The sequence below is a fragment of the Falco naumanni genome, chromosome 1 (genome assembly GCF_017639655.2).
Source record: "Falco naumanni isolate bFalNau1 chromosome 1, bFalNau1.pat, whole genome shotgun sequence".
In the NCBI taxonomy this organism is placed as follows: Eukaryota; Metazoa; Chordata; class Aves; order Falconiformes; family Falconidae; genus Falco; species Falco naumanni.
Genome location: NC_054054.1, coordinates 87,709,792 through 87,736,416, shown reverse-complemented (window position 1 = coordinate 87,736,416; position 26,625 = coordinate 87,709,792). Strand labels below are relative to the sequence as shown.

General features: G+C 46.4%; 1 protein-coding gene across 6 annotated transcripts; it reads right to left on the bottom strand.

Moving 5' to 3' along the window:
- Positions 1 to 1,043: 1,043 nt before the first annotated feature.
- Positions 1,044 to 26,623, bottom strand: YDJC (YdjC chitooligosaccharide deacetylase homolog). Of its 6 annotated transcripts, XM_040603403.1 has the most exons (8): positions 26,284 to 26,620; positions 23,038 to 23,259; positions 19,404 to 20,243; positions 15,529 to 15,701; positions 6,695 to 6,854; positions 5,891 to 5,990; positions 4,747 to 4,924; positions 1,044 to 2,578 (listed from the first exon to the last, which is right to left on the bottom strand). In XM_040603403.1, the coding sequence occupies exons 4-8, from the start codon at positions 15,684 to 15,686 to the stop codon at positions 2,248 to 2,250; spliced, it is 927 nt and encodes a 308-aa protein (XP_040459337.1). In that variant the 5' UTR covers positions 15,687 to 15,701; positions 19,404 to 20,243; positions 23,038 to 23,259; positions 26,284 to 26,620; the 3' UTR covers positions 1,044 to 2,247. The 6 variants fall into 6 exon arrangements, with proteins under 6 accessions (XP_040459337.1, XP_040459328.1, XP_040459357.1 ...); XM_040603394.1 differs by lacking the exon at positions 19,404 to 20,243; XM_040603423.1 differs by lacking the exons at positions 19,404 to 20,243; positions 26,284 to 26,620 and adding an exon at positions 25,299 to 25,482.
- Positions 26,624 to 26,625: the final 2 nt, after the last annotated feature.

The window sequence follows — 26,625 nt, the reverse complement described above, 5'->3', positions numbered from 1 at the left end:
TTTATTTTCAGAGAGATTTGGGGGTTAGAATTTTCTTAAGTATCCTGGTGCAGTGGCATTTGTAGGTAGCAGTATGAGTGTGCTTCTAATTTGAACTCTGTGTTGTCTTTAAAGCTCTCGCAGAACCACTGAGAAACTTCCTTATCTCCTTCTGTTCTATGTAATTGGAAGGTTCCCCGTTTAGAAGTCTTTTAGTAGTTCTTTATATGTGTCTCCATTTAAAATTCCCTTGTGTTTAAAAGAAAATTCGGGGGTTAATGCTGTTAATTTAAAAATACGGAATTGGCAAAATATTTCTCTTTGTTGTTCACAATATACAACTCGGTGTTTTCAGTGTGCCACTGGCAGACCACGCATACAACAGTCGACAGGCGTGTGATGAGGATCCTGATGGCTGTGATCAGAGCAAATGGATCGGTTAAGAATACGGAGCAATTTAAATGTTAAAAATAAGTATAAAACAAAATCCATCAACATATGGTCGCATTACATAAAAAGCTGAGATCTGTATTGAACCACTGGAGCTGCCGTCCGGCTCCTCGCAGCGCCGTCGGCACTAGGTGGCGCTCACGGCTCGAGTGCGCTCGGGAGCTGCAGCTCTTCCCCGCCGCTCTGCTATCTCGCGGGGGTTGTGCTCGGGCACCGGGTGGCAGGAGCAGGGCCGTCACACACCGGTGGGACAAGCGTCAGAACTGCAGCCTCTCCAGCAGGTAACTCCCTCTGCCTCGGCCGTGCGGTGTAGGACTTGCACAGGAGAAGGGTTTTTTTAGAAACAAACTTGTCACATATCAGATTAATTCTGTGACAATCATTTAGGAAAGAACCTGGGAAAATACTTTCTAAAGCGTCCTGGGTGTTGTTTTTCATGTTTGTACAGAACAAAAACTTGCTCGGATGTCTAACAGGGAAGGTCAGATAGTTCCCGCTAGTGACAGGAAGGCAGCAGCCTCCCAGCGTGCCGCAGGTGGCCGCGGCGGGGCAGGTAGGGGAGTGGGTTTCATTTGCTCTCCAGCTCAAACTAAAACCAAAAGCATCTTGAACCATTACAGTAGAAAAAGGCCTGAGTTTATTTTTCACTTAAAAGAATGTTGATCATATTGAAACTGTTAATATTAAAAAAATGGTTAACCAAAAATGATTATGATAAATAGATCACTTTTGTGCAGAAAATGAGCATAAACAATCTCAAATATTTTGCTCCCATTTGAAAGTTGTGAGTGACAGAGCTGCAGTGAAATTTGTCAGTATTATTACGGCTTGTTGAAGTTCGAATGCTTTAATGACAGGAGTAAAAATGGCCAAACACAAGGATCTTCTCCACTTGAAAACTCGCTTGCAGTTGGTACACAGCCATCCCACGCATTCCTGCTGAGAGGCGGTGGGCAGAGCAGGAACAGTTGCTGGTGAGCTCTCACATGCAGCAGTTACTGAAATAGCAGCTGGGTCAACAGTTGCTGTTCTTGCAAAGTCATCCAAAAAAAAAAAAAAAAAAAAAAATAGAAAAGCCTCTCTGAAGGGGCTGTAGCTGATGTTACTTTCCTATGGTGGCTTAAATGCCAATGGGCAACATAAATAGGAAAAGCCGTAATTACTGCTGGCTGAGGCTGTGCGTGGATTATGGCTGCAGACACCACTGTGCTAAACCTGTGATCCAGCTGCTCTGAGCAGAGCCCCGCTCCGAAGGTGGCATTCCCCTGCACTCCCCTCGCGGCGGAGGCGAAGGGACCACGACTGCTTTAAAGAAAAACATACGCTGGAGGTTGCCAGGCCTCCCATGGGCAACCTACACCCAGCAGCTGCTCCGAAGCAGCACTTGCTCCCCAGCATGTTTCTTTTTTTGCAGGTAAGTCCAAAAAGCCAAATGATTGGAACCACCAGGGTGCTGGTGTGCTGCTTGGTCTCATAGCAAAGCACATCTGTGTGCTGCTCGCCGTTGCGTTGGCAGGAGCTGAGCCCTGGGAGGCGGGCTGTGCCTTGGCCGCCATGCTGCACTGGAACGGTGTGCGAGTGGGTGACGCAGAAGAGGTTTGTCATGGTCAGAGGAGATGGTGAGGCCTAAAAGCTGCCAGTTGTGGCTCTGGGGTACAGCCTGTAGCTGCTCGCAGGGTGTTCCTCTTCCCAGCTCCCATCAGTTGTACCAGGAGGTATTACAGGTATTACACTGATAACAGTGGTCTGGCTGCTCAGGACGTTAGCAACTGCCTGTCTTCAGAGCATAAATAAATGTATGTATGTGTACTTGTCTACTTAAAGATCTTTGAATGAACAGAGCTGAATGTTCCTGGTTTTGTAATGGCTCTGCAGCTCTGGCTTAATTAACGTCTGGAGTTCATGGAGGCGCTCCCAGGACTGTGAGAAATCATCGGGTCCTTCCCCGCAGCCGCCGACAGGTGGGACACTGGGGTACCCGGGATGCACCATCAGTTCAATCGTTACAGTCCTGCTCTGTGGTGTCGAGTGTGCAGGCCAGGGAGCCTTGGATGTGAACTCCACGATGGCTGTGTCGATGGCGCTCCAGATGTTACTGACAGACATGTTCTTGCCCATGGTGCTTAAACCAATGTAAATGTCTGGCCACCTGTAGCCAGAGGAGGGAACGCTGGTATTAATGCTAACGAGGTGGTTAGGAAAGAGCGTGTTACGGCCAGTGGATCAAGAATCAAAATTTACCTAAAACTTAAGATAGAAAGAGGGGAGGTGGGGAGAGACTTTAAAACTTTTAATAATAAACAAAAGTAAAACCAGAACTATAAGCCAGTAATGCTTTTTTTTTTCCCTTATTGAAACCAGGATACTATTTAAAGGAGCAGTTCTTCAGTCTGACAGAAAGTCCTAGCAAAGCCCCAGTACCAGTACTGCTATTATTACTGTATTTACATGTACTGTGTCACTGCACAAGGGTTCTTTGGTGTTCGTGAGCTCACAGGTGCATTTTGATGGCACAAAATGGGAGAGCTGAGCTAAACTGAGAAAGGCCACACTGTCGAAATAACTTACTAGGTCAATCAAAAGCTGAACAACAACCACCTCTAGGTAATAACCTTTGGCTAAGTGAAAACAGGAAAAGTGACTGAAATAAAATGGAAACTATACTAACAAAGCATTCTGCTAGAATGTATCAAAGAGCCATAACAAAAGGCAAAACACTGGATGAAATCTTACTACTAAAGACCACACAGCTAAGAGGACACCAGCTAGAGGCTGTTTCTTAATGTAACTTTAACACATTTCTTTGTTCAAGTCCAGCTACAAAGTTCTGTTCTTCTACCATGGCACGCAGGAGCCCAGGAGGGCGGTGCAAGAGTATATGTGAGGGCAGAATGAGAACATTTTTGGACGAAACCAAGGCTGGAGCCTTTACCTGCATCAAGGAAGAGCTCAGCTGAACACTCAGCTCTTCTTGAGAAGTTTGCCTGACTTAGGAGAAAAAAAAGTAACTTTTTTTAACTGTAAACTGGCTAAACTTGCTAATGCCTCATCACTATATAGTCAGCACAGTCGTGTGCTTTCCGGCATCACAAACTGAATTCCAGGGACTCCAGGTGGTACCTCTTTGCACGGATGGTGAAACTGAGTTTCAGAGTTGGGTTCCTGATGATTTCAGCTGACCACACTCTTTTCATTTTCCTGGGTTTCCTCACGTTACATGTTCCTTTTGTAAGTTTGTCCCTCCTTGCCTTCCCTGAGGCCAGGAGATGAGCTGGAGCACGGAGTGTGTCCAAGCCGGGTGGCCGTGGCTGTGGGCCAGGTGGGTATAAATGCACAGGTCCTGGAGGCAGCCCCACGAGTTCCTCCCTGGCGCCCCTGGAGAGGTGGATCGCCAAAGCAGCAGCTTCTCAGAGGTAGACTGACACCAGCCCTGCCCCTTCAGTAGCACGGGGAGCCCTGGAGCATGCAGGGTTTCCACTAAACTCCCCTGCACTGTCCCTGTTGTAAAACTGCCTTAGAAGGAGGGTTACACTCTCCTGATGAACTGCTGTGTGAGTTGCTGTGCCCTTCTCTCCCTCAGAAACGGGCTGTTTCAGTGCAGTCCATGTGCTCTGGCTGGAAAGAGCAGGGTGGAATGCCAGCATGCTGCTAGAGTTCAGAATAATGGATATACAAAAACCAAACTTCCAGTAGACTGAGAAAGTAATGAAATCTGCCTCAAAGGACAAGTAACTGCAGGGGTCTCAAATGAAATGTCTTTCATCCATAAAACGCTGTCCAGGCTTTTAAGAAAAGGGTACAGGGCTGAGGTTTTTGGGTTTGGCCCCTGAGATGCAGGACACTGACACGACTGCATGCTTAGAGCTGTGGCACTGCAAGCTTTTGAGCATCTTGCCTCCCCTTAACAACACACACTTGTTTCTAATTGAGTCTCTTCCCTGCTACTTAAAACCCTTTCTCCACTGTTGCAGGGAGATGAAAAGTTACTTCTTGAAAACTTTCCCTCGATCATACTTTTTAAATTCCAGTGTTGATACAGCACTTCAGCCTCCTACCATTCCCGATGCCAGGCTAATGCAGCATCACTAGAAAGGCTGAGAAACACACCCTGAGAAGAACATTTCTGTTCAGGTGAGAAGTGAGTCATCTCTGTTCAAACAAAACTTCTTATTAAACCCTAGTGCCCCCAGCACTTTTGTAGTCCTGAGCCTTTTTGTAAACCCGGAAAGGTGGGTGTTCCATTCTGAAAAGGTGCTATTGGGAACTGATAAGATCTTAAAGCTTTACTACAGAAAGGATGAGTAATGCCTGTCTTACCTTATTCCATGCCTTGTAAACACATCCACTGTGTTAAAAGAATCTTCTTCTACTCCCAGATAAAAGTCCATCAGGGATGGTGGAATCCAGTCACAGTTTTGAAGGCCTGGCTCTATCGGGACACGTGTGTACTTAATCCCATATTCCTCTAACACCTCTGCAAATACATGCCTGACCTCTGTAAGTAAAAACAGACACTATAGTCAGGAATCAAAACAGCTCATTGTGTCCCCTGCAAGCTGTTAGCACAGAGATGTCTCCTTTCCATGTTTAAGAAAATATAATCCCATTTGCCTTATCTTCTGCTGAAATGGTTTTTCCATCATCTGGATGGGAGTCCCCTTCCATACTGGAAACATGACTCCCTCAACAGCTGCTATGGGTGCCTTATCTTTACTTCAGCACTGAGCATTTAGCCCAGCAACCCCTTCTACGTTAGGGACTCTGGTCCTAGAGTGCACCAGAGGTGACTGCGCTGTCAGGAGCAAGTTCTTCATCAAGCCCCTGCACAGCCAGATTTGCGGTGAGGGTAAATTGCCAAGAGTGATGTCATTCAGAGGCAGCTGAGTGCAGGAGTGGGGAAGTGTGGGGTGTTTCGCTCACTCTGTCTTCCACCTCTGTACCACAAGCACCTTATTTGCAAAATGGAGACAGAAAAGACTTGGTCATCTCTGTAAACCATGCTGAGACCTGCAAGCAGGTTGATGTGGAAACACAACTGACAGGATGGAGTTCTTGTAGCACCTGGAAGAGCTACCAACTTCAAAAACTCAAGCATTCCAGTTTAAACTGGCCAGTCTGCTGCTAGCTCTGGTCTGCCTCCTTCCCTGTGGCCAGGAGCATGGAATTAGGTTACCGAGGTGAATGATCACCTCATTTCCTTGGAGGAAAAGGTATAACCTGGGCCATTTGTGCCATTAATCCCCTTGCACTGCTACAGGAAGACCCAGGTCACCAAGCAGCCCATTCAGGCCTGGGGGATACAGTCCTAACTGGGCCAGGTGAAAATGGTAATTGTAGAGCAAGTGTCTCACGGTGAGGTTTATTGCCCAAACAGGGAGCCATGCCAGGGGGAGTCCCCTCTGAGTTGAGACTCTGACTCTCTCATCTGCTGTCACTGGGAAGAAGAGGACTCCTTTCTTACCTGGGAGGACATGGATATGCTGGTGCCCATCCATGTGAGGAGGTAGGTGACCTGTCAGTTCATGGAACAGCTCCACCTGGGCCTTCAGCTCCTGCTTCACCTGCACAGCAGAGAAGGGTCAGAGCAAGATCTGTCAGCAGGCTGAGATCAGGAGAGCACAAGGGGCTGCTGGAGACTGTGCTGACTGGTACTCAGTACATGGCCCTGGGAGCCACAGAGTGCTATGATGTATGAATGGACATGCAATGCTGCTGGGTTGCCCAGAATCTCCCCTAGGCGCGGGTCTCTCTATGGTACTGGTTATGTAGATGGTGCTGATACTGGGATTTTCTAAAACACATAGAGTATTTAGCCCATTTCCCTTTAAAATGAATGGGGAAATGGGTGCTTATATCCCATAGGCAGTTTTGATCACCTGAACACATTCATTCTTGCTCATGGGGCAAAACCAGCCATCTCCCTGACAAAAGAACAAAAGCCTTTCACCAGGTGATGAAAAGCCTGTAAGTATCTGTTCCAATGCCTCTTCTGCCCCCTCAGATAAATAGTTAACAGGACATTAGTGTATGCTGGCACTGAAGCAGGGAAGAATGAGTTCTCAAAGGCTGCAGAGTCTTTGGCAGAATTAGGCTCGGGACCCCAAAAGCCAGCTCCAGCTGCCCTGGCAACACAGTCAAAATTCATCTGTAAGCTTACTCACAGGTGGGACCTGGGAAAGCTCTTCAGCTGTTACGTACTGGGATAAGCACAGGCTGATCTGTATCAGGAAAGCAAGTTGCGTGGTGGTATGTGGCTTTCTCCTACCTCTGACATGTTCAGGAGACCTTTTGATAGAGCTGTTCTGAATCCCATTTTCCCATGGAAGAATCCGTCTTGGTTGAGCAGAGAAGAGTTTTTCTTGAGTACCTCACAGACAGGAGAGCCCTCAGAGAGGTTGGCATGTAGGCCTATTGGGATGTTGTATCTGTAACAGGAATGAAATATCTGTTAAGCTTTGCACCTCTACCTTCCTTCCTGTGGCCAAAGCAGGAGCTTCAGTGAAAGATCTAGACTGATCTGAAAAGTGGTGCTGTACTCAATGGAGTACATCTTTGTATATCTGCCCTTCTAGAAAGGAAAGCAGAATGACATTAACCAGAGTAGGACACTTCCAGGTAACAACCCTGTGCAGTCTTCTAAGGGCCAGTGTGAGATTCCCCCAACTCTGTTCCTACCCTGACCTGTGGAGAGAGCAGCCACAAGGTATTTCAAGCTAAATGCTCTTAACTGCATTAAAATGCTGTAACTGCATGGTACCGGTAACTGCCCTGCAGTCACTAGAGACTAAAAGAAAAATCTAGACCTTGCAACCCTTTTCTAAAGCACTTCATTAGCCCTTGCTAGGTATTCCTTTGAGTTGTTCACACTGTTAAAGATGTTACATTTGAGTTTTATTTGACAACTTCTAAAGCTGCCCTTAAATAGAATCCAGTCATATATAAACAGTGCCCAAGACAACTGTTATGGCAACAGCATAGGCTACAAGTGTAAATACTGTCTGAGTTTAAGAGTTTCCTGGTCCAAGAGGCTGCAGCTGAAATTGCTTACAGCAGCCAGATTTCTGTCTACTGGTGCAGATGATTACTCACTGAGTGACAAGGCTAAGCTGTACAAAGTAGCATCTCTCTGGCACGGAGGAAGGATTACTGCAGGGGGGTCTGCAGTGTAAGTGTGGAGCCTTGCTAAGGAATCACAAGGGTACAATTTATTAACTAGTTATGCTCTGCAATATTACAAAAAAAAAAAAACAAACCAAAAAACAAACCTATGGAACTAGTGTGTGTGCAGAGCTCCTCTCAGCCACAGGGCCAGGGCTTTGCAGAGTGCTGGTGTTTCTTTCTTGGTCTGTGCTGTGGATTCCCCCTACAATAAAACTGCTCAGATTTGTGCTGAGTTTCATTAGCACTTCTAGAAATCCTCAGAATCAGTAGCCAAAATGATGCTTTTAAACTTTTTCCAAGACAACCCGTAGCCTCTGGCTGACCCACTAAGAAAATGACAGAACTGTAGTGTTCCTTCTGTGCTGCCCAGTCTGAGTCATGGTGCAGAGTTGATTTTAAGGCAACAAGTCTGTGATGCTTTAAATCCTTCCTGGAACTTCTGCATGGAGCTGCTAAAACTGGGCATGGTCTGTCCCTGTTACAGTCCTTGTGCCACAAGGAGGAAAACAAAAGCAATCTCCATGTAGGCAAAGTGTGCAAAAAACAGATCTTTCCCTTCTGTCTGCTGCCCTGAAGCTGACGAGTGAAGCACCAAGTTACTGGAGACAGAAGGATTGTGAATGAATTGGACCGAGTCAGAGTCATTTAGCTCCTTCAGGCCCTAAGGCTTTGGGCCTTGCAGGGCTGAAAGACTTTTTTCCTGGCTCCTCCATGTCTTGTGCTCCAGGTGGATAGTGTAGTCATTGCTAGATACTGCTGCTTCTCAGAGACATAAATGTTTTAAGTCAAGTTGTACGGACAGCTCTATGAAACAAAATGAGTCCGTGTCCTTCCAGTCCATCGTGCGATTAGGGAGCTTGAATGTTCGCTTAATGGAGCAAAACAGCCTGTGGAGACAAAGGTCCTCTCTGGCTTTTCTGATTTGTGATTTGTCTGCAGTAGGGCCTGATTGTATAATTGATGCTAAATGTTCTTCTGGTTTTCCTACATGTGGCCTGAGCACATGACATGTGCACACTAACTCCTTGCTCATACAAGAGCTGGAAGATGCTGTCATTGGGAGTGGGGGCCCTTAAGCAGGCAGCTAATGGCAGGGCAGGAGGCAGCTACAGTGCAGATGGGGTGCTGTGGTAGGAAAGCTTTCCCCCCCTGCCCTGTGACCTGTGCATACCCTGCATGAGCCTGTAGGTAGAGGGAGAGCCTGTGGTTCTGCTTTGGTTTTTTAGAAGTCCTCCCCAGTTTTTTTTATCATGTCTCTGGGGAGCTCTGACTGCGTCAGCTGATAGCATTATTTGTACCACAGCCACTGCTGTCTGCAAGAAAAAGCATTCATGTGTTACCATGAATCAGCAGATGGAAGACTTTTTTTGTTGAGCCCTCTCCTTCTCATGTGTTGTGGGAGGGCAAGAAATGAACAGCTGAGCCTCTCAGCGTTGTCTCCCAGGAGCATCGAATGAACTACCTCCAATTGTGCAATGCCTCAAGTGCTGCAAGGGAAGCTATTTCCAGGAAAAGGCAAGCCCCTCCAACAGGTGTGGGACACCAAGGAGCCAAGCACTGTGCTGTGTAACATTAGAGCTGCTCCTCAGCCTGAGCTGAAACCAGCCCCAGAGCTGGGGAATGTGCAGAATGTGGAAGTGCATAGAGAGCTGGCCTTGTTCTCACTGTAAGGGGAGACTCTCAGTGTAACGTTAGAGCATGTTTTGGAGCTTTGGCTAACACCAGCTGAATACCTTAATAGTTTTCTCTTAGCTGGTTTGACAGACTGTCCATGCTGAAGCGTCTAAAGAGGAACTGTTAGTGTTTAATGGCTCTGGGATACAGGGACTGAAACCAAAATCAAAACACAGCATGTGAGAAACTTGTTTGGGAATACTTAACTGTGGGAGATGCACAGAAGAAGGCATGCTGGGAAAGCTGTAAGGATTTGGGAATGAGGACAATGCAGGGGGCACAGCAGGGTTCTGCTGCTAGCTAGCATTTGCCTGTACCTAAATACTGTGTGTTTCCTCTGGATGTGATAAGCCAGATGATGCTCCTATTTGGCACCAAATGTCTTGCTGCCCCATGTTTATTCCTAACAGTCCTGATACTGCATGAGTATCTGAAGTCCTAAGTGCATCCTGAGATGAAAACAAGACCAAAACTTAAAGCCTTATAGCAATTACCTGGGCTGTACATTAGGAGACCTGTGCATTAGGAGACAGGGTTCCAATCATGCTCTGTCCTAACCAGAGGCCTAGGCTTTAAGACTGAACCAACAGGCTTTTTTCCCCACTGACTACTATACACACTGGACTAACTCTTGCTCCCAAATGCCTCTCACCACTGAAATGTAGCTACTGCAACTGAAGAGCAATGCCAAGGCATGCTGTATTGTAAAACAGGAAGGGAGAAAAGTCAAATGGTTTAACCTGGCTGGCAACCAAGCACCATGCAGCCACTCACTCTCCCTACAGTGAGACGGGGGAATCATAAATGTGCAAAAACTCATGGGTCAATGGGAATATCCTGGAATGGCCCATTTTTCAGAAAACAGTTGATTGTTTCTGCTACACAAACACACTTTTCAAGGACTGTAAAGTATCTGCTGTTTTATTGGCTGCAATACTGAAGCAGAGACCAGCAGCTCAAGCCACTTATAGCATGTGATGCCACACTGGGCACAGAGCTCAGATGTTGTGGGTTTGGCCTCATACCCACTCTGCTTAAGTCCTTTATAGATGGGACAGGGTGAGCCCTGCTGGTCATTGCTAGTCAAGTCTAACCACTAATTGCTCCACCCCAGATTCAAAATAAAAGGATTGGCATTGAACTTCACCAACAGTTTAGTTTCTGCAATAAAAGCACTACAGTAATAGCTACTATTGCCAAAACAAAACTATGCTGAGGAATCCGCTTGGTGTCTCTAAGCCCCTTTTGGTGTTTTTTTTGAGGAGCAATGACCCTTCTACAATCTGTTTTCTGAGGCCCATGTCTTAGGTATTGGCAAGTCTGTCCCACTGCCCTGGGGAATGCACAGGTGTGAGGCAGGATTTAATCCCAGGGTTCAGTTCACTCCTGATAAAGCCAAAGGACAGTGTCTACAAGTGTGTGCTCCTGCAGCATAAGCAGCATTAGACTGGGCTGTCTGTGAGCTTGTTGAGAAGAGGTTCAGGCCAGTAGCTTCTGCAGCCACTAAGATTAGTCCGTTAGTGAGCTGTTCCCACTGAGACAAAGTTAGTTGTTAAAGCCAGCCCTGCTCTATGGTTCTCTGCTCAGCATCCCCTGGGGGAGGGGGGATATGGAGACACTCTTACAACAAACGCTACAAGGGGCAACAAGGAATTCAGTCTGGAAAGATTTCTGAGTCAGCAAGCCCTCAGTTACCAAATAGAGGGGAAATACAATCAGCTAAACTGCTTCCTTTTCAAGTAGTTGCTTGTTTTGCCACACGAGTGCTCTGAACAAATGTCTCTACTGAGGCAATGGGCTTTTGTGCAGTCCCTATTCATTCATATCCTTAGCAGTAAAGGGTCCCTGGAGACTGTTACTATACTGAATCACTCTATAAAGCGCCCACCAACTTTGCACATTTCTGAGTTTAGTGGATGAGTAACAGTGCCCTGGGTCCTTGCCCGGCCACAGCACAGACTCTTGTGCAGTCCCTGTGTTCCTGGGAGCAGTTGCAGTGGCTGTGGGAATTACGTGATTTGCCAAGCACAGTCCCAGCTGTCTTGCTGTGCCATAAACATGGCACTTAGCCGTTTCCTTAGTGGGATCACTATTTAGATCCCACCTTCAACACCCTGTTTGTATCCTTCTCTGGAAAATTACTGGTTCATCAGGTTTCATCCCAAGTGTGACATGATTAAGAGCCTCATATAAATATCTGTATCTAGCCATCCTGCTTCAGTAAACATCCAAGCACCTGAAGCAAGACAAAGCAAAGTTGTGTTTTATGCACCTTTTAGTTTCTCCATTTGGCATTTGCATACTTTGAGGCTCCCCGCCCCAAATTTCACCCTTCAGCAAATTGTAAGATCTAACCGTCTTTCATCAAATAGCACCTTGTCTTGCTCCATTACTGCTAAGGACTTATTTCTGCTGGAAGAAACACTCCAAAGCCTCTGCAGTTTTAAGAACTGGTACTGTAACATAGCTTAGGGACTTGACTTTCTTTTTGATTACATCTTTGTATCAACTGAAGCTCCTGTGCCCATGACCTTATATCAGCAGAAAGTGCTGTTGCCAGTAAAGTTAATATGATCTGGGATTCTAGTTTAAGGCTTCAGATTGGACTCCACCCCTAATCCAAACACAGTTAAACAGTGGAACTGTCTGCTATGTGATTAACAGTCAGATAAAAGGGTGATGAGAAAGCATGAGAATCTTCTAGATTACTCAGATGTTGACTGGGAGGGTCAGAATTAAGTCACAATTTGCACACACATTTTGCAATTAGTGTTGATGGGAAAGGAAGTGAAAACATAGACAGCAATTAAATGTGGTTTTGTTAGATTCTTCTGCTAAATGTACCCAGCTGTTGTGGGGGCTTCAGCTTTTGTGTAGCTGATGTTCAGTATTTAAACTGCAAAAAAATAGGAAGACTGAGGTTGTGTTCTAAAATATGTCACTCTTCATCAAGTATTTGGATATAATCATCTGGAAAAGGTCCTAATACTCAGTCGCAACTGAGCTGGTTGCTAAAAAGGAGGGAAAATATGGCAGCAAACAATCTTGGGTGTCTCTACTATTTCCACATTTCTAAGGGAAAATTAAGGAACCTATTCATTTCAGGTAACAAAATAACCCTTCCAATCTCTGGGAAGGGCTCTGGAGTAACCAGGAAGAGTGGCTGACTTCAAGGTGGGGCTTGATAAATAGAAAATCAAGATTGTATTATATGGATAACCAGGAAGTCGCAGTCTGTCTATGCCCCATAAAGAGAAAAGTTTTGAGTTACAAAAAAAAATCCTTACAATGGAAGTCTGTTCTCCCGCCTGCTGTTCTGGTTATGGACTGATCTGGCAGTTGCTATCAATAGGTTTGTCATTTGGTGATGAATCAGGCCTCTGCTGAAACTATTTAAATTTTTTTTGCCTGAAGGGTCCTAATACTCAATTGCAACTGCGTGGGTCTCTTCTTTTAGCCCAGTTGTGACAGTGAATGAGAAAAGTCCAAGATCCAGAACCTAGATGTTGGGGAAGGTTTATTATTCACTGCTTGGTTCTGCTGGTTTGCAATTAGGTTGTGTTAGAGCTGGTACAAAGATCTGCTGACTGCCATCACATTTCTGCCAAAGATTCTAATCAAAACACAGGGCAGCAGATGGTGTACTCGTAAGCCTACAGAATTGTGAAAATGAAGGGAAGAATAACATTCTAGAGGAACTGTGTTCCTTTCTGAAGGATGCTGAGTCGTAATATTGCAGGGCAGCATGCGGTGCTTAAGAAGGACTATCGTGCAAGAAAAGTTGTCTTGTTACTAATTAGCTTTGCCTGTGTCCAATTAACTGAAAACCAGGTGAGGAGAGAGAGCTCAAGTGACCAGCAACCAGGTCACAGACAGTTAATCAAGAACCACCCAGATAATCTCCACAAGCCACAGAAACTGTCCAGTACTCTGACAATCCTGGCACCACGTGTGCAAAAGGCCAATCCCAAACACTGGAATGCACCACAGGAAAGAACAAGCTACTTGCTTCAAGCCTCTTCTCTCAGCTGTTGTTAGATCCAGTCTCCCTGCTTACACCACTGGTCAAGGCTGAAATGTCTGCTATGGAGTTAAGCATATACACATGTGTGTATACCTATATCGTACTTGCTTAGTTGGGTGTCTTGGGGGGGGGGGGGGGGGGGCGGGGGGGAGACAACCATGGGGAGAAAAAAACAGGGAAGACTTTCATCCCATGAAAAGCAAAATGTTGCAAAGCCTCAATATTCAGTGGGATGGGAGACAACACTGAGCAGGTGGAACAGGGAATTACAGTGGGTAAGGTAGTCAAGCAACAGTGATACTTTCCCATTTTTGCATCACAAGATGAGGAGGTTTCAATGACATTTCTAGTAAGTCTGACTTATTTAGACCCCTGTGTCTAAAAAGAGTTTTCATGAACCTTTGCAATAAAGGTACAAATATCTTAGGTGTGGCAGAAGTTTGTTTACAGCTACAGGTGCCAATTAAGTGCATGTGCACTAGCAACAGCTAAAGTGGGGCTTGCATTAGAATATGACCAACCCTTTTCCCCAAACCTGCAAATGCCTGCCACGTGTGTGGGTAGGGCTGAACACAGCTGCAGAGAGTTACACAAATGAGGAACTGCACAACCTGGGCTGTTCATCTTCAGTGCTAACAGATGTTCCCAAAGTCACCCTGCTTATATTCTTAGAAATAGATTTTAATTCATTTCATTCACATTTACAATTCAAAACTGCCCCCCAAAAGAATGAAATCGTAGCAGCAGGTTGCAGCTTCTGCTGTTGCCTGCCCTCCAAGCTGGCTTTTCACACCTATATCAGCTGTCACTACAAATGTCATGACCTGGATTTAAAGATGCTTTTTAAACCTCTGATTACATGGCCTACTTTCTGGCTATGGAAATGAGGCCAGGTGGATTCTATATTTAAAAGCCTGCTAAAGACCACAGCTAAAATAGCTGACAACATCACCAGAGTATTGGAGCTTAAAGGGTTTCATGGTGCCTTTGTGTCCCAGAGAAGTGCTGGCTTTATCTCTGTGTTTTACATTTCATTTGTTTCATTTATTAACAGGATTTTAGGTATCTCAACAATGTTGTGTCTTTCTGTCTCTCCCCTGACAAGCCCAGAGGCAGTTCCTCTCTCAGTGTTTGTGTGCGATGTCTAACCTTTCTAACAGAAGACAAATTTGCCACTAATGCTGCACCCTGGCTTTCCTGTGCCACCCAACACCAAAGAAGCTACAAGCAACTTCCAACTACCCCTAAAATCATGGCCAAATTGGGGAGAGATGCTCAAGGAGAACAAGGACAGCATGACTTATGAAAGTGACCCCTGCAACAACTGTATTTGAAGTATAAGGTCTCCGTTCTCATGGTACCAGTACAGCTCCTTTCCTTTTCTGTTTTCCTAAATTGTTTTTCAACCCTGCTCTCTCTTTCAGGACATACTCCAGCCCACACTGGAGCTGAAGCATTGGCTGGGTTTTACCTTCTAAACACAAGTAATGCTTCCTATTACAGGATTTGCTGGGCTAGTCCATGAGATGGATTTGATTTGCTACAGAGCCAACTGCACCAGCAACATCTGAAAAATTTGTCAAGGAGTAAAGGTGGTACATACAAGATACTGTGCCTCTCTTTATGTATGCATTTTTTACAAATGGATTTATCAAGCCTAGAATTAACAGAAATACTGAGATGTTTTTTTAAAAGGTTTCTGGGGTGGAAAAATCAAGTCTTCCACTGCTCAGATTTATAACTAAGCTCCTGCAGAATCACACCTTTCCCTGATTCTGCTGTGAACCTTGTCGACCCTGCAGTCAGCCTGCCTGAAATTCATCAGATTAAATGAGATTTAAAGATTTGTGCCTTCAGTAGTTCTAGGGGGTAGCAGCTTGGTCTGGGTATATAGTGTGAACTCTCATGCTGCTGCTGCATCTTCTGGGTGGGAAAAGAAAAGCCAACAAACCCAAACTCTACTAGTCAAATTGTGTAAGTGGCTTTCTATCCTGAAGAAAAAGAGGTGCAGTGCAGTGGCTAATACCGGAGAAAGAGTCATTATGTTGGCAGGTTGGCAGGTCACTGGTTTTACTATGGAGAGTCTTAGCAAATATGCCTGGAATCCAGTTTTCTTATACCAGCCTGAACTACGATACAGTGTTTATACTGGGGCTACAAAATACTAGATTTTGCAGGCTTGGTTTTCCGTGGCTAGCCTGTGGAGGCTGACCATGAAGGAGCTAAATAAAGTAGCTTACCTCCTTGCCAGCTTGGCTGCATCTGCTGCAGCACTTCCGTTGACTAGAAGGGACACATTAGATACCGCACCAGCCAGGAAACAGTCCACGATGCCTTGGTTTCTCCGAGGACAATAGCCAAAGTCATCTCCAGTTACTATTAACTTCACCTGAAGCATCCTTAGAGGTCATCCCTAGTAAAAAGTAAAAGAGGGAAAATCGGGACAATCAGCGGCCTGCCGATCTCAAGCAAACAGGAAAAGACAGGCCCAACGGGGGCGAACCCAAGCGTGACTCAGCCCCTGACTAACTCCTCCTGCTCCACCTCAGCCCGCCGCTCTCTCACAGCTTGCGGAGCAGCCGGATCTGCGTGCGGCCGCCTGGCACACGCCGTACCTGCCCGCTCCTGCCGGGCGAGCGCCAGATCCTTCCCCCTCTGCGGGAGCCGGGGCCTGCCGGCACCCTGCGCGCTGCTGCTGCGTGAGGGGGCGCGGCAGGTCAGGGGCCGCCGGCTGCGTTCACCCACCGAGGGTGCGCCCGGGGTTCAAATTCCTCCCCGCCGAGCTGGCGCTGGCGCCAAGCACCTGGAGCAGCCGCGCTGCCCCCGGCCCCGGTCTGCTGCCGGCGGCTGGAGGGGGCGCGGGCCGTGCCTCAGCCGTGCCCTCGGGGAGAACCGGGAAGGAGCGGCCGCCGGCGGCGCGGCTCGGGCCCGGCCCTCCCGCCGCGCCGGGGGTAGAGGGGGCCCCGCCCGGGCCGGTGCGTACCTCCGCTCCTGCCCGCTCCCGTGCCGCCGCCAGGTGTGGGCGGCTGCGGCCGCCGCCGTTCGCGCCGCGGTGCCTGTCGCCGTTGACCCGGGGGGGATGCTGGCCCCGGCGGCGGAGCTCTGCCCGCGCCGCCCCGCCGCGCATCCCCCCCTCCAGCGGCACTGCTGAGCGGCCCCAGCCGGGAGCTCACCCGCGGCGAGCGGCGGCCGCAGCGCCCAGCGCCTCCGCAGTGCTGCGAGCACCGGGGTGGCCGCTCCGCCCCGCCGGCGGCCCCTGGCGGCCGCGGCCCGCAGCGCCGCACGGCACGGCTCGCGGCGGGGCTGCTGGGGCGCAGACCGGGGCAGGGTGCGGGGCAGGTGCGGCCCTTTGCCCCGGACGCCCGAGATGAGGCTTGCACCTGTAGCTGCAGGTGGGACATGAGATCGGTCATGCGCTCCGGTTGCCTCAGTGCACAGTCAGTCATCCCAACAAGGCCATGCGTATACAACCCCTCAACTAGTGATCTCTGTAGCAGCCACTTGTTTGTTTTTCCCCCACCTCGGTTTGCCAGCAGTGTGAATTTAGAGTTCAGTAAACCCTGGTCAGAAAGCCCCCACAGCTCTTGACACTGGGCTGGGGAAGGGCAGGGAGAACAGACAGATCTCCAGGTAGGGCAGCTTCCAGCATGCTGTCAGTCAGTGCTGGATGTAAGCCAGTTCCCCATCAGGCTGCATATAAAACCCCATTTGACCTGGCAGTGAACTGCTGCTTTTTTCTTACTGCAGAAAAGCTATTCTTGATCTACCAGAATTAAAGTGAAAGCACAGAGTAGCTGAGAAATGTTAAGCAGGTGATTTTTTTTTTAAATTATATTATATTATATATATATTATTATTGGCCTGTGTTTTTCACCTGTGGAAGGAGAAGATGAAGTTCTCTCAAAGTAGAACATGCTTCTTCTTGGTCTGCAATGCTGTTCCAAAATACACACCCTCTCCTGCTATTGCAGGAGAAACAAGCAGCCAATATTCAGGGTAGGGAGAAAGTGATAGTTCAGAAAGTGCAAGGGTAACATGTCCATGGATTCAGTGTAGCTGTCTTGGTGGCTGCTGTTGACCTGTCCCAGGAAGCAGGGATCACACTGGGACTGGGACCCTTGCATGGACGATAGTAATTTCCATCTCTGAACCTGTGCCAACATGGAGGTAAGAGGGCTGGGGAAGAGAAGAAACAGCTGTCAGGCCAAGTATGGACTTCTTGGAAGAGCAGCTGGCGTGGAACAGGTTGGAAAAGGCTTCAATGGTTGTTTCTGTGGGGACAGACTGACCATCCTGCTGCTTAATTCATGGCTAAGGCAAAGTAACTTGAAAAGGCATTTGGGCTAAAAGCTCTCTTTCATGTCAGCTGCAACCCTGTTCTCAGTTCTGGGTGGTCATTGCATAAAGAAACCTCCAGGTGTTCCCTCTTTCTGCAGAATTCAATTCCTAAAAGACAGCCAGCATAGCCAAGCCCCAAAGTTAAAGTGATGATGTGCAGGCACACCCAGAGACTGACCGTCCTTCTCAGCAAAGGAAGAACCATCAGTTTGTGGAGATAAAGAAGCACAGTTCAGCGGAGGGAATTCCCCTGCTTTCGCACCCAGAGCTGAGGTATGAAACATCTGTATGTGGGGCATACAGTGTAGCCAGTGGTTCTCCATGCCTGTTTCTCCATGAGGAACTTGGATTCAGTGAATCGGGGCAGGTTGCAGCACTGTTGATCTTTAGGCTCTCATTGATTGCAGTCCACACGGCGAAGTGCCACAGAACTTTGGGAGGAGAATGCCTCTGCCTCCACCTCCAATTGTTCTGCCGCAGAAAAAAATGTTTCCATTAGCCTGAGGGCACTTTTGGAGACAGCTAAGATTTGGATGGTTGTTTCTAAGAGTATTTTGATACTTTTGGAGGCAGCTAAGATTTGGATGGTTGTTTCTAAGAGTATTTTGATACTTTGAAGGAGGAAGATAGAAGTAGAATGGGTGGTAGCAATGCTATTCATGGAAGAATTCAGAAGAATAGGGCTGTGCTCTCCCTATAGGCCTTGAAATGGGTAGCATGAAAACTTCTGCTGGATCTAAAGTGGACATCAGCTGTCCCTCACTTTCTAGAGCTTACTCTTCCCACACATGTAAATGAACACTGACTACAGAAAATCATGAGAGCTGGAGACAGCCTTCTGCCCCCTTAGTGACTCCTTTCTCATCAAAAAATCATATGGAATGAAGTTCCAAACAAATCACATTAAAATGTTGTAAGGAACTAGCTCTATCTTCATTCTAGCAATTCCTGTGAGCACTTCCATAATTTAATTGTTGTATGCCTGTGTTACAGAAAAGGTTTTGATACCCTGTAAGGGTTTCCAGTGCCCTTGGCATCTCCGAGCAGGTATTGGTGCAACTGCTAGTTGCTTTCCCTTTGGGAGATGAACCTTACAGCCTGCCCACATATGCCCAAGGCTTCACTTACTGCTGAGGGCTGTTACTTTAACAGATGGAGTCAGCAAATCCTGAAGTAATGTCATGAATCAAAAACAAGTACTTCCTGCCTTTACCAATAAAAACTCCAGGGTTTTCTGCCTCTTCTAGTACTGCCAATGCTGTTTGCCTCCGCACAGGTGAGCGGCACTACATAAGAATCTTAGACTAAGCTTAGCTTCTCAGCCTTCTTAACCTTAGTATGCATTTAATGCTATTAGCAGTAACATCCTTCTTAAATATTGAATGCAGTTCCTGGAGGCTCTTCTTTCCCAATTTCATTCCTGTTTATCCAGCCTTCCTTCCCATGACTGGAAGCAAAAACTCCCCAGCAAGCAATCTTGCCACTGTGCCACATCACCCTTGGATCCCAGCACAACGTTTACTCCGCAGCCTGCATACCCCAGCTGGCTGCCAAAACAGCGCTTGCAGCCAACCCCCACATAATCCGGAGGAAAGTCTCTTACAGATTCAGCCTGGAGCTGAAAGGCAAGGCAGGCTTCCTCTGGCTAGTCTCTCCTCTTCAGTGAAGACAAGAATGAGAATATTGGCCAGTGTTTCTGGTGGAGTGGCATAAGCCAGGACATGTACTAAGCACAGGCTGCATCTCCCAGCTTAACTGAAACAAAACACAGCCCTACCTTATCTTAGTTGCAGAAGCCAGCAGCAGCTCTCTCCATCCTCAAGTGCTTCACTGGTGTGGGGCTTGAATTTTTTTCCCTGAACTTTGAGTTATTCAGTAGCTGATTTAGAGGTTTCCTGTATTTCACAAAAGCATTTCCTAACAATTAATGCTTCCAACAAGCCATCTGTTGACATGTTGACATAAAAAATGTATTTTCTTTTTCTTGTTCCCTTGGCTGCAGTGAGTTAGTTCATTTGGGATTACAATGGTAGCACAGTAGGACTTGGTTTGTCTTTTCCTTGCCTGAAATTTTGTTGAAAGTATGAATTGTAAAAGGCGTTTGAATGAGACAAAGGAAAATCCATTTTTTAAATGGCAGGATGTTAGCATTTTCTCCTCTTCCCCAGTCTCAAAGATTTACAAAATCTTAGAATTTCAGTGGCTTCTGTAGAAATGCTTAAATTAATGCCTTTCCATCCCTCTACTGAGGTCGGTTTTCAGAGGAAACAAGACATTTGTGTCCACACTGTCAGCACCCGTCCCAGTTCCCTCTTGGTAGCAGTGGGATGCCTTGGCCAATTCCAGCCTCCTTTGCAGCAGAGATGGAGGTCCTGCAACAAGCCGATGCAGCATGCGGCTCTGAGGCCGCAGTCCACAAAATGATCTATAGCCCAGGTACAAAACTGGCTGGTCAGTCAGCTGGGGCAGGAGACGGAGGGCACTGAAGCCGGGTGTAGTGCAGAAAGGATAAGCAAATAAGCAGCCTTTTGCAGAGGCTGAGGTAGGTGCCATGCAAGAGCGCCGTAGGGGGCACCTGTTCCTGAGCTGCGATTTTCAGCGGCAGAGCTGAGCCGACCTAAACAGCAGGGAAGAAATATAACGGCGAGGAGAGCTGGGCTGCCAGTGGCCGGCTTCCTGGGATTCTGAGGCACGATCAGCCCCGGGGGACACAAGGGGCGGCTTCACTCGGCCTTCAGAACGGCTGCGGGGAGCTCGGCGGGCTGCGGGCCGCTGCCCGTAGGTGCGGGGCCCCCGGCGCCCCCCGCCCGCACTACAGCTCCCGGCGTGCTGCGCGCGGCCGCGGGGCTCTGTGGGTAGGGGCCGGCCGGGCACCGGGCGCCATTTTGTGGCGAGGGGAGGTGTGCGGGGCTGGAATAGCTGGCAGCGAGGGTGCAGGGAGGTGCCGAGGGGAGTAGCGTGTGCCCGTTCCCCTGCCCGCCCAGGTGCTGGGCAGCCCTGAGGGGGTCCTCCCTGGAGGGCTGGGCCTGAGCTGGCCGTGGGGTTTGCAGCTGCCTCTGGCCTTCCCCATGGCACCCGGCTTAGAAGGCGGCTGGAGGGAGCAGTTCCTGGGCAGCTCTGGGTGTGCACAAGTACAGGGCGTGCCAGATGGCTTGGCTGCCCTCGCCCCCCCTGGGGGGGAGTGTAGCAGGTGGGTGCTGCCCAGGGGTGACCCTCGGCACAAGCGCTGTCACCTCATAAAAGCAGCAAAGAGCGTGGCTCCAAACTGATGCAAAACCAATCACATAATACTGGATAAGCACACCAAAATCCTGTGGTTAGTCCTCCTACTTGTGGCTTGTAATATGCAGCATAAAACGGCTTCCTCCATCTTGCACAAAAAGAGTTGAAATCCCCCAAACTCAGGTACAGCTAACTAAGAGTCAAAAGGCTCCCCTGCACACCACGTGAGGCCAGCTAGGTGGTATACTTGTCACCTTCCCTTTCCCTTTTTTCTGAAATAATGAATTCACACCTGTGCAAAGTAATGTCAATACCTGACAAGGTGTTTGGTGCTAGCAAGGTGGCTGAAAGTGAAAGGCAAATTTTGCCATTATGACCTTGTTATTAACTTGACATTTGTATTAAATTTTGGCATATTGTGAAGTAGCAAACTCAAATGCTCCCCGACACAGCTAGCAGGCTTCCGGTCTTCAGTGAGCCTATGTATTGCTCCTTGATCATGAATTTTAATCATTCACCTTCCCCTTCTTCACAAGATTATTTTCTCTGTGCTGTGTTTCCTTCAGAGTGTCTCATGGATAAAAATAAATATTTGAATATGAACTAAGCTACAGCATCTGTGATTTCTGACTGGGTTTCAGATGATGTAAAGCCTGCCCATTCCTATTCAAGGTGCCTCTTTGCCTGATACTGAGGTCTATTAAATATACAAAGATGCCTGGTCATGAAAGAGTTGGGGCTGGGAATCCTTTTACTAGACAATTAAATGATGGGTCCAAAATAGGTGCTGTTTAACTGTGAGCATTAATCGCTTAACCTAGACTGACTCCTTTAACTGCCTGATTGCATCAAACCTCAGGACTTCGGTTTGCCCTCTCTAGATGTTACTATACTATCCAGAGCTCATTTTTTGGTATTTATGATAAAGGAAGATTTATGATAGAGGAAGTTATCTCTAGGCAAAATAACACATTTATTGAAGTCAGAAAGGGGCAGATTTTATAAAAGATGCATAGACGTTCAATGGAATTTTCTGAATTACATGAATATTTACCTACTATTGAAACAAATAGGTGTTTTGAAGTTTTTCAAATACTGTTAAGCACAAAATTATTTTAAAGGTTGCCTGAGATGATGTGACATACATTGCATTTTTACATTCTTAAACTGAAATAGAAAGTTAGTCATCAAAACTGCAATTCCAATCTATGTCTACAAATTCAAAGTAACTGCCTCAGTTTCAATTTACACTGCCTAAGTGAGAGCAGAGTTAAGCCTGAATCTGATGTTGACAAATGTTGATCAGGAGCCATTAAAATGAATTAAAGATACCAGGGGCAGGTACTCATGTTAAGAAAAAGAAAAAAGCTATATTTTACATATGAAGTATTAATGCATAACATTTTTAATCATTGTGTTTGTTGGGTTTTGGGTTTGTTTTTTTTTGACATCTGGAAATAGTTTGCACTTTCTCTACTTCTAAGCACTCTGCTGGAATGGAGTGGGGAAGCAAAAAAAGTGAACTTGGGAGGATACAGGCTTTTCAGAAGTCACAAGGAGATTGTTGAGTCTCCTGCTGAAAATGCAGTCTGACACACTTTTATCTAACTGTGAAAAAATACTTGCAGATTAGCTTGGATTTATGTTTGTTCCTGTTAAAAAAGTACACCTTGAGATTATGTTTGGCTTTAAAAAACTGAAGGGCAATGGCATAAGGCTATCAGCACAGATTAATAAGGCTGAAGCAAGGTAATCTGAAGAGTTCTTATAAATCTCAAAAGCTTACATCAAAAATGGGGGACAAAATTATTTTTCCTAAACAAAAAATGAGTATCAGCAAAGTAGAATTAACCAAGAAACCCATTAGCCAAAGTATCACTCCTTTGCCAGAGATGACAAACTGCCTCCAAAATGTCTTGAAAGTCTACCATGAGCAGTAGAAGACTCACCAAGGCAGGCTACTGCTTTAACAAGAAACAGCAACCTCTAAAAAAAATATAGTAGTAGAAATGATAGCAAGGGAGAACTACCTATTTTATCAGACATGGAAGAAGAGATGGCTGTAGAACCATGAGTATTGTCACCTCAAAAGAGTTCCTTCTACAAAAGAGCTAGCATTACAAATGAGAACATCAGAAACTCCTCAGCAATGTTACTATGCATGTAAATTAATCTGGCAGATCACTTACAGCAATTGTTGTCATCTCCCAGCATCGCTGAAAGCACCTGGAAAATCTCAGCTGATTTAATGGAAATGTATGATAATTCCTTTGGAGCTCTGAGGGGAGATCCCATCTTCTTGAAGGACTGGCATCAGTCAGTAGAGTAGTTGAGAGGTGCTGACATTGTTACCAGACACAGATTGACAGGACTCTGCTGAACTCTCAAAGAAGTCCTCTCTTCCTCAAAGACTAGAAACAGAAGACAGCAATAAAAAAATCAATTCTTCTCCCCCAGATGAAAAAATTTTCAATTTAAATACGTGTATGTTAATAGGGTTTTTTTGTCAAATCTCTGCTGCTTATTTACTTCCTCTGCTTATTCCTACATTGTATCTACCAAATGCAAAAATCTGACTAGCTGATTTTGCATCTCTCTAGTCCTCAAGGAACTTGGGATGAATGATAAGAAACCATGTCATTCTATAAATTTTTGGGAAGCAATCTTTTTTTGTCATTTCAATTTCTCCCTGGGTGACAGCATTTTATTGTTATTACTACTGGTTTCTATTTGTATTATGCCTAGGTGTCACAGAAGAGCTCTGTTGTAAGGCATGCCAATGGATACAAATGTTTGATCTGAAGTGAGGTTTATAACCATCTGTTCATCAGCATAGGGTGAAAGGAGGAGACAGAAAAAAACACAGAATGTTTACAGGCCTGATTCTCTACTGTTACCCCCTTGATTTTAGTATGGTTCATTGTTATTGATATAAGAGAAAGGACCAGGTGCAGACAAAAGTCAGTGGAAGTCATGTGGACTTATTTTTGTATCAGGTACTACAATCTTCACAACTGTGCCCTGTCTATTTTGCCTAAGATTAGTAACAGTCTGAGGAAGAACCATGGGGATGTTAGCACAGTGTTCTCTGTAAATCAAGGGCTATCCGTACCCAAAGATGCACCAGTGGTTTTTGGGGTTTAGATCAAGCCCAGGAGTTGCCTGCTATGCTACCTTAGTTGTCAGTCACTGCTTTTGTCATGCAAAGCAAAACAGAAAGCTTAAAGCATGTATAAAAAGAAGGAAAATCCTGTTCTGTAATATGTTGCCTTGGGCCAGCATACATCCTCTGAAACTTTCTTGTGCCACAGATTTCTCATTCGTGTAAGCTAAAAGCATTTGGCACTGCCAAATTTGCTAAAACCTGTTTTTCAGGGAGGGCCAAGTTATACCTACAGGTGCACCTGCATGGAAATGGTAGGCGTTTCCAGAATCCTTGAAAATCAAGTGTGCAGAAGGACTGCAGGGTTAAATGATTGAAGGCAGAAGGCATTCTAATTATGTTTTACATTCTCCCCTTTTACAGCACTGTTGAATTATAATTATTGTTCATGTGCATAAACAGGAATTATAATGAGATTCCTATCACAAAAGCTGATGTTTCCATTACCGATGTCCACCGCCACATAATTTCTGAGGCAATTTTACCTGTAGCTTATAGCAGTCTACTAGAAACAATAGTGGGCCCTGTAGCAACGAGGTGGCTGTTAATTGCCATGGGTGTTTGGCATTGATGGGGTTCTTTGTTGGCAACCGTTCTAACCCAATTATGTTTCTAAAGTAGCACTGAAAAGCATTGTAGGGAGCACCATGTAAATAGCACTAAATGCACTGAGACCGTGCGACCTCCCAGAAAGACAGACAGGTGCCAGCGAAAGCCCCATATGATTGATTTTCCACGGCTAAAATGGCAACCACAGACATCTGGGTTTGCACCATTTATAGCAACAGCAGCAAATGAGAGCTGTTGTTTTATAACAGCAAGGCTTCTTAGAACACCATAGGAATATGGCATTTGACTATCAATGGATCATCTTTTGTTTTTCTGTGAACAAACATTTATATTTCTGGCACTAGGAAATGAGTTTTTAGTCCTCAGAAAACACACTGAGTCTATGTGTGCATGTGTGCGCATATGTGCCTGAGTTTAGTACTTAAGCTTGTTTTAATACAGGTCTGAGATTTTTCTTACATGTAGGTGTAGCTATGTAAAATGGGCCAAAGCCAGCATAAAGAAAACTAACCATTCAAACAAGTGGTATCACATAGGTAGGAAAAAGTTTCACAACTCCCAGACTGGTGGTAGAGATAGTCAGCTGAGCATCTTACAATGTTTCTGATATACAGGGACACTGAAGTGCTTTCTAAATCATCCTATAACAGAAAGTGCAGTGCTGCAGTTCTTTGCTATTGCACACGCAAAATACTATTGTTACAAAGTAAGACTTACACACCAAAGCAGGGGCCCTTCTACTTGTTTCCTTGCTGCTAAGATGGTCAAAAGCTTTTGCTCTATTAAATTACTTTGTATTCCTTGGAGTGTTACCCCAGACATGCACCAGACTGTCTGCGCTGTGACATACAGGTCAATCCGATGAGAAGTTTCAGAGTCAAAAGCTAATGGACTGTGTAGGAGGAGTTTATGTGTCCTTTGTCCATGGCTGCTTCCCATTGATAAATGAGAAGTTTGGTGGTTTGGGTGTTGTTGGGTTTTTTGGGGGACCTTCAGTCTGAAAAAATGTGCAGTGAAGGACAGTATATATGTTAATTTTTGCAACTGTCTTTAACACAGCATAGAGCTTAATAACCTCTTTTTGTTAAAACTTCACAAAAGAGACTGAATCACAGGTGAATTTCCAGATCCAAAAGCAAAGGTGTAATCACTACAGCTTAATGAAACAGCAATTATTGTTAGTTGTTCTTTGTATAGTATTTATGCCCTATCATCAGAAGCTCTATTATGAAATGACTGGAGCAGTAGTATATTATGCAAGACAGTTCACTACCATGAGTTTCCTTTGTTTTTCAACATTGTTACATTTGTCTGTAAATCCCCCAAAATAGGTACATATTTACCCAACTGTAAGAGCCAGAACTGCAGGGAGGAGCAGACCTAAATGTGCCACCTGCCTACTCTGAGCTCAAAGTGGCCTGAACACAACAGCACAGGTTGATTGACCTATTTGTGCCAATTCTGACTGCTCGAGGCTGTACCTACACCATTGCTCATACCCGAACTAGTGATCTTAAAGCTGATTTATGTCTGGCAATGCTCTCACTGTGAGGAGATTTGTTCTTCCCCGACTCTGATGGTAACTGATTGACTAGTCCTACTTGCAGCATGTTTTCTCCCAAGGCCCATAACAGCCAGTCAGGGACCCAGTTTGCTTATAGCCCAGACTACCTTAGATGATGAGAGGGCTGCTGTAACAAACCTGGCCTGCTCTTATCTCCTCCGACATAAACCAGTTCTCGGGAAAAGCCAGCTCCCAGCGACAGTAGCCCATGGAGTCCTGTCAGCACTGTCCCGCGGCGCTGAGGGCTGCGGCCTGCTGGAGTTGCCCGGCACCCGGGGTGACAATGCTCTGAACTCGGGAGCGAAGGCACCTGGAGGTGGGGGCGCTGCGAACCCCGACGGGCGCTGGCCCGGCCCACGGGACCGTCGCTGGGGCCGCGAGTCCCACGCAGCCCGGAGAGCCGCCTGAGGCGGCGCTAAGGTAAAAGCGCTGAGGTAAAAGCTCCGCGATCCTCCTTCGCGTGCTCCCTGGGAGGTGCCA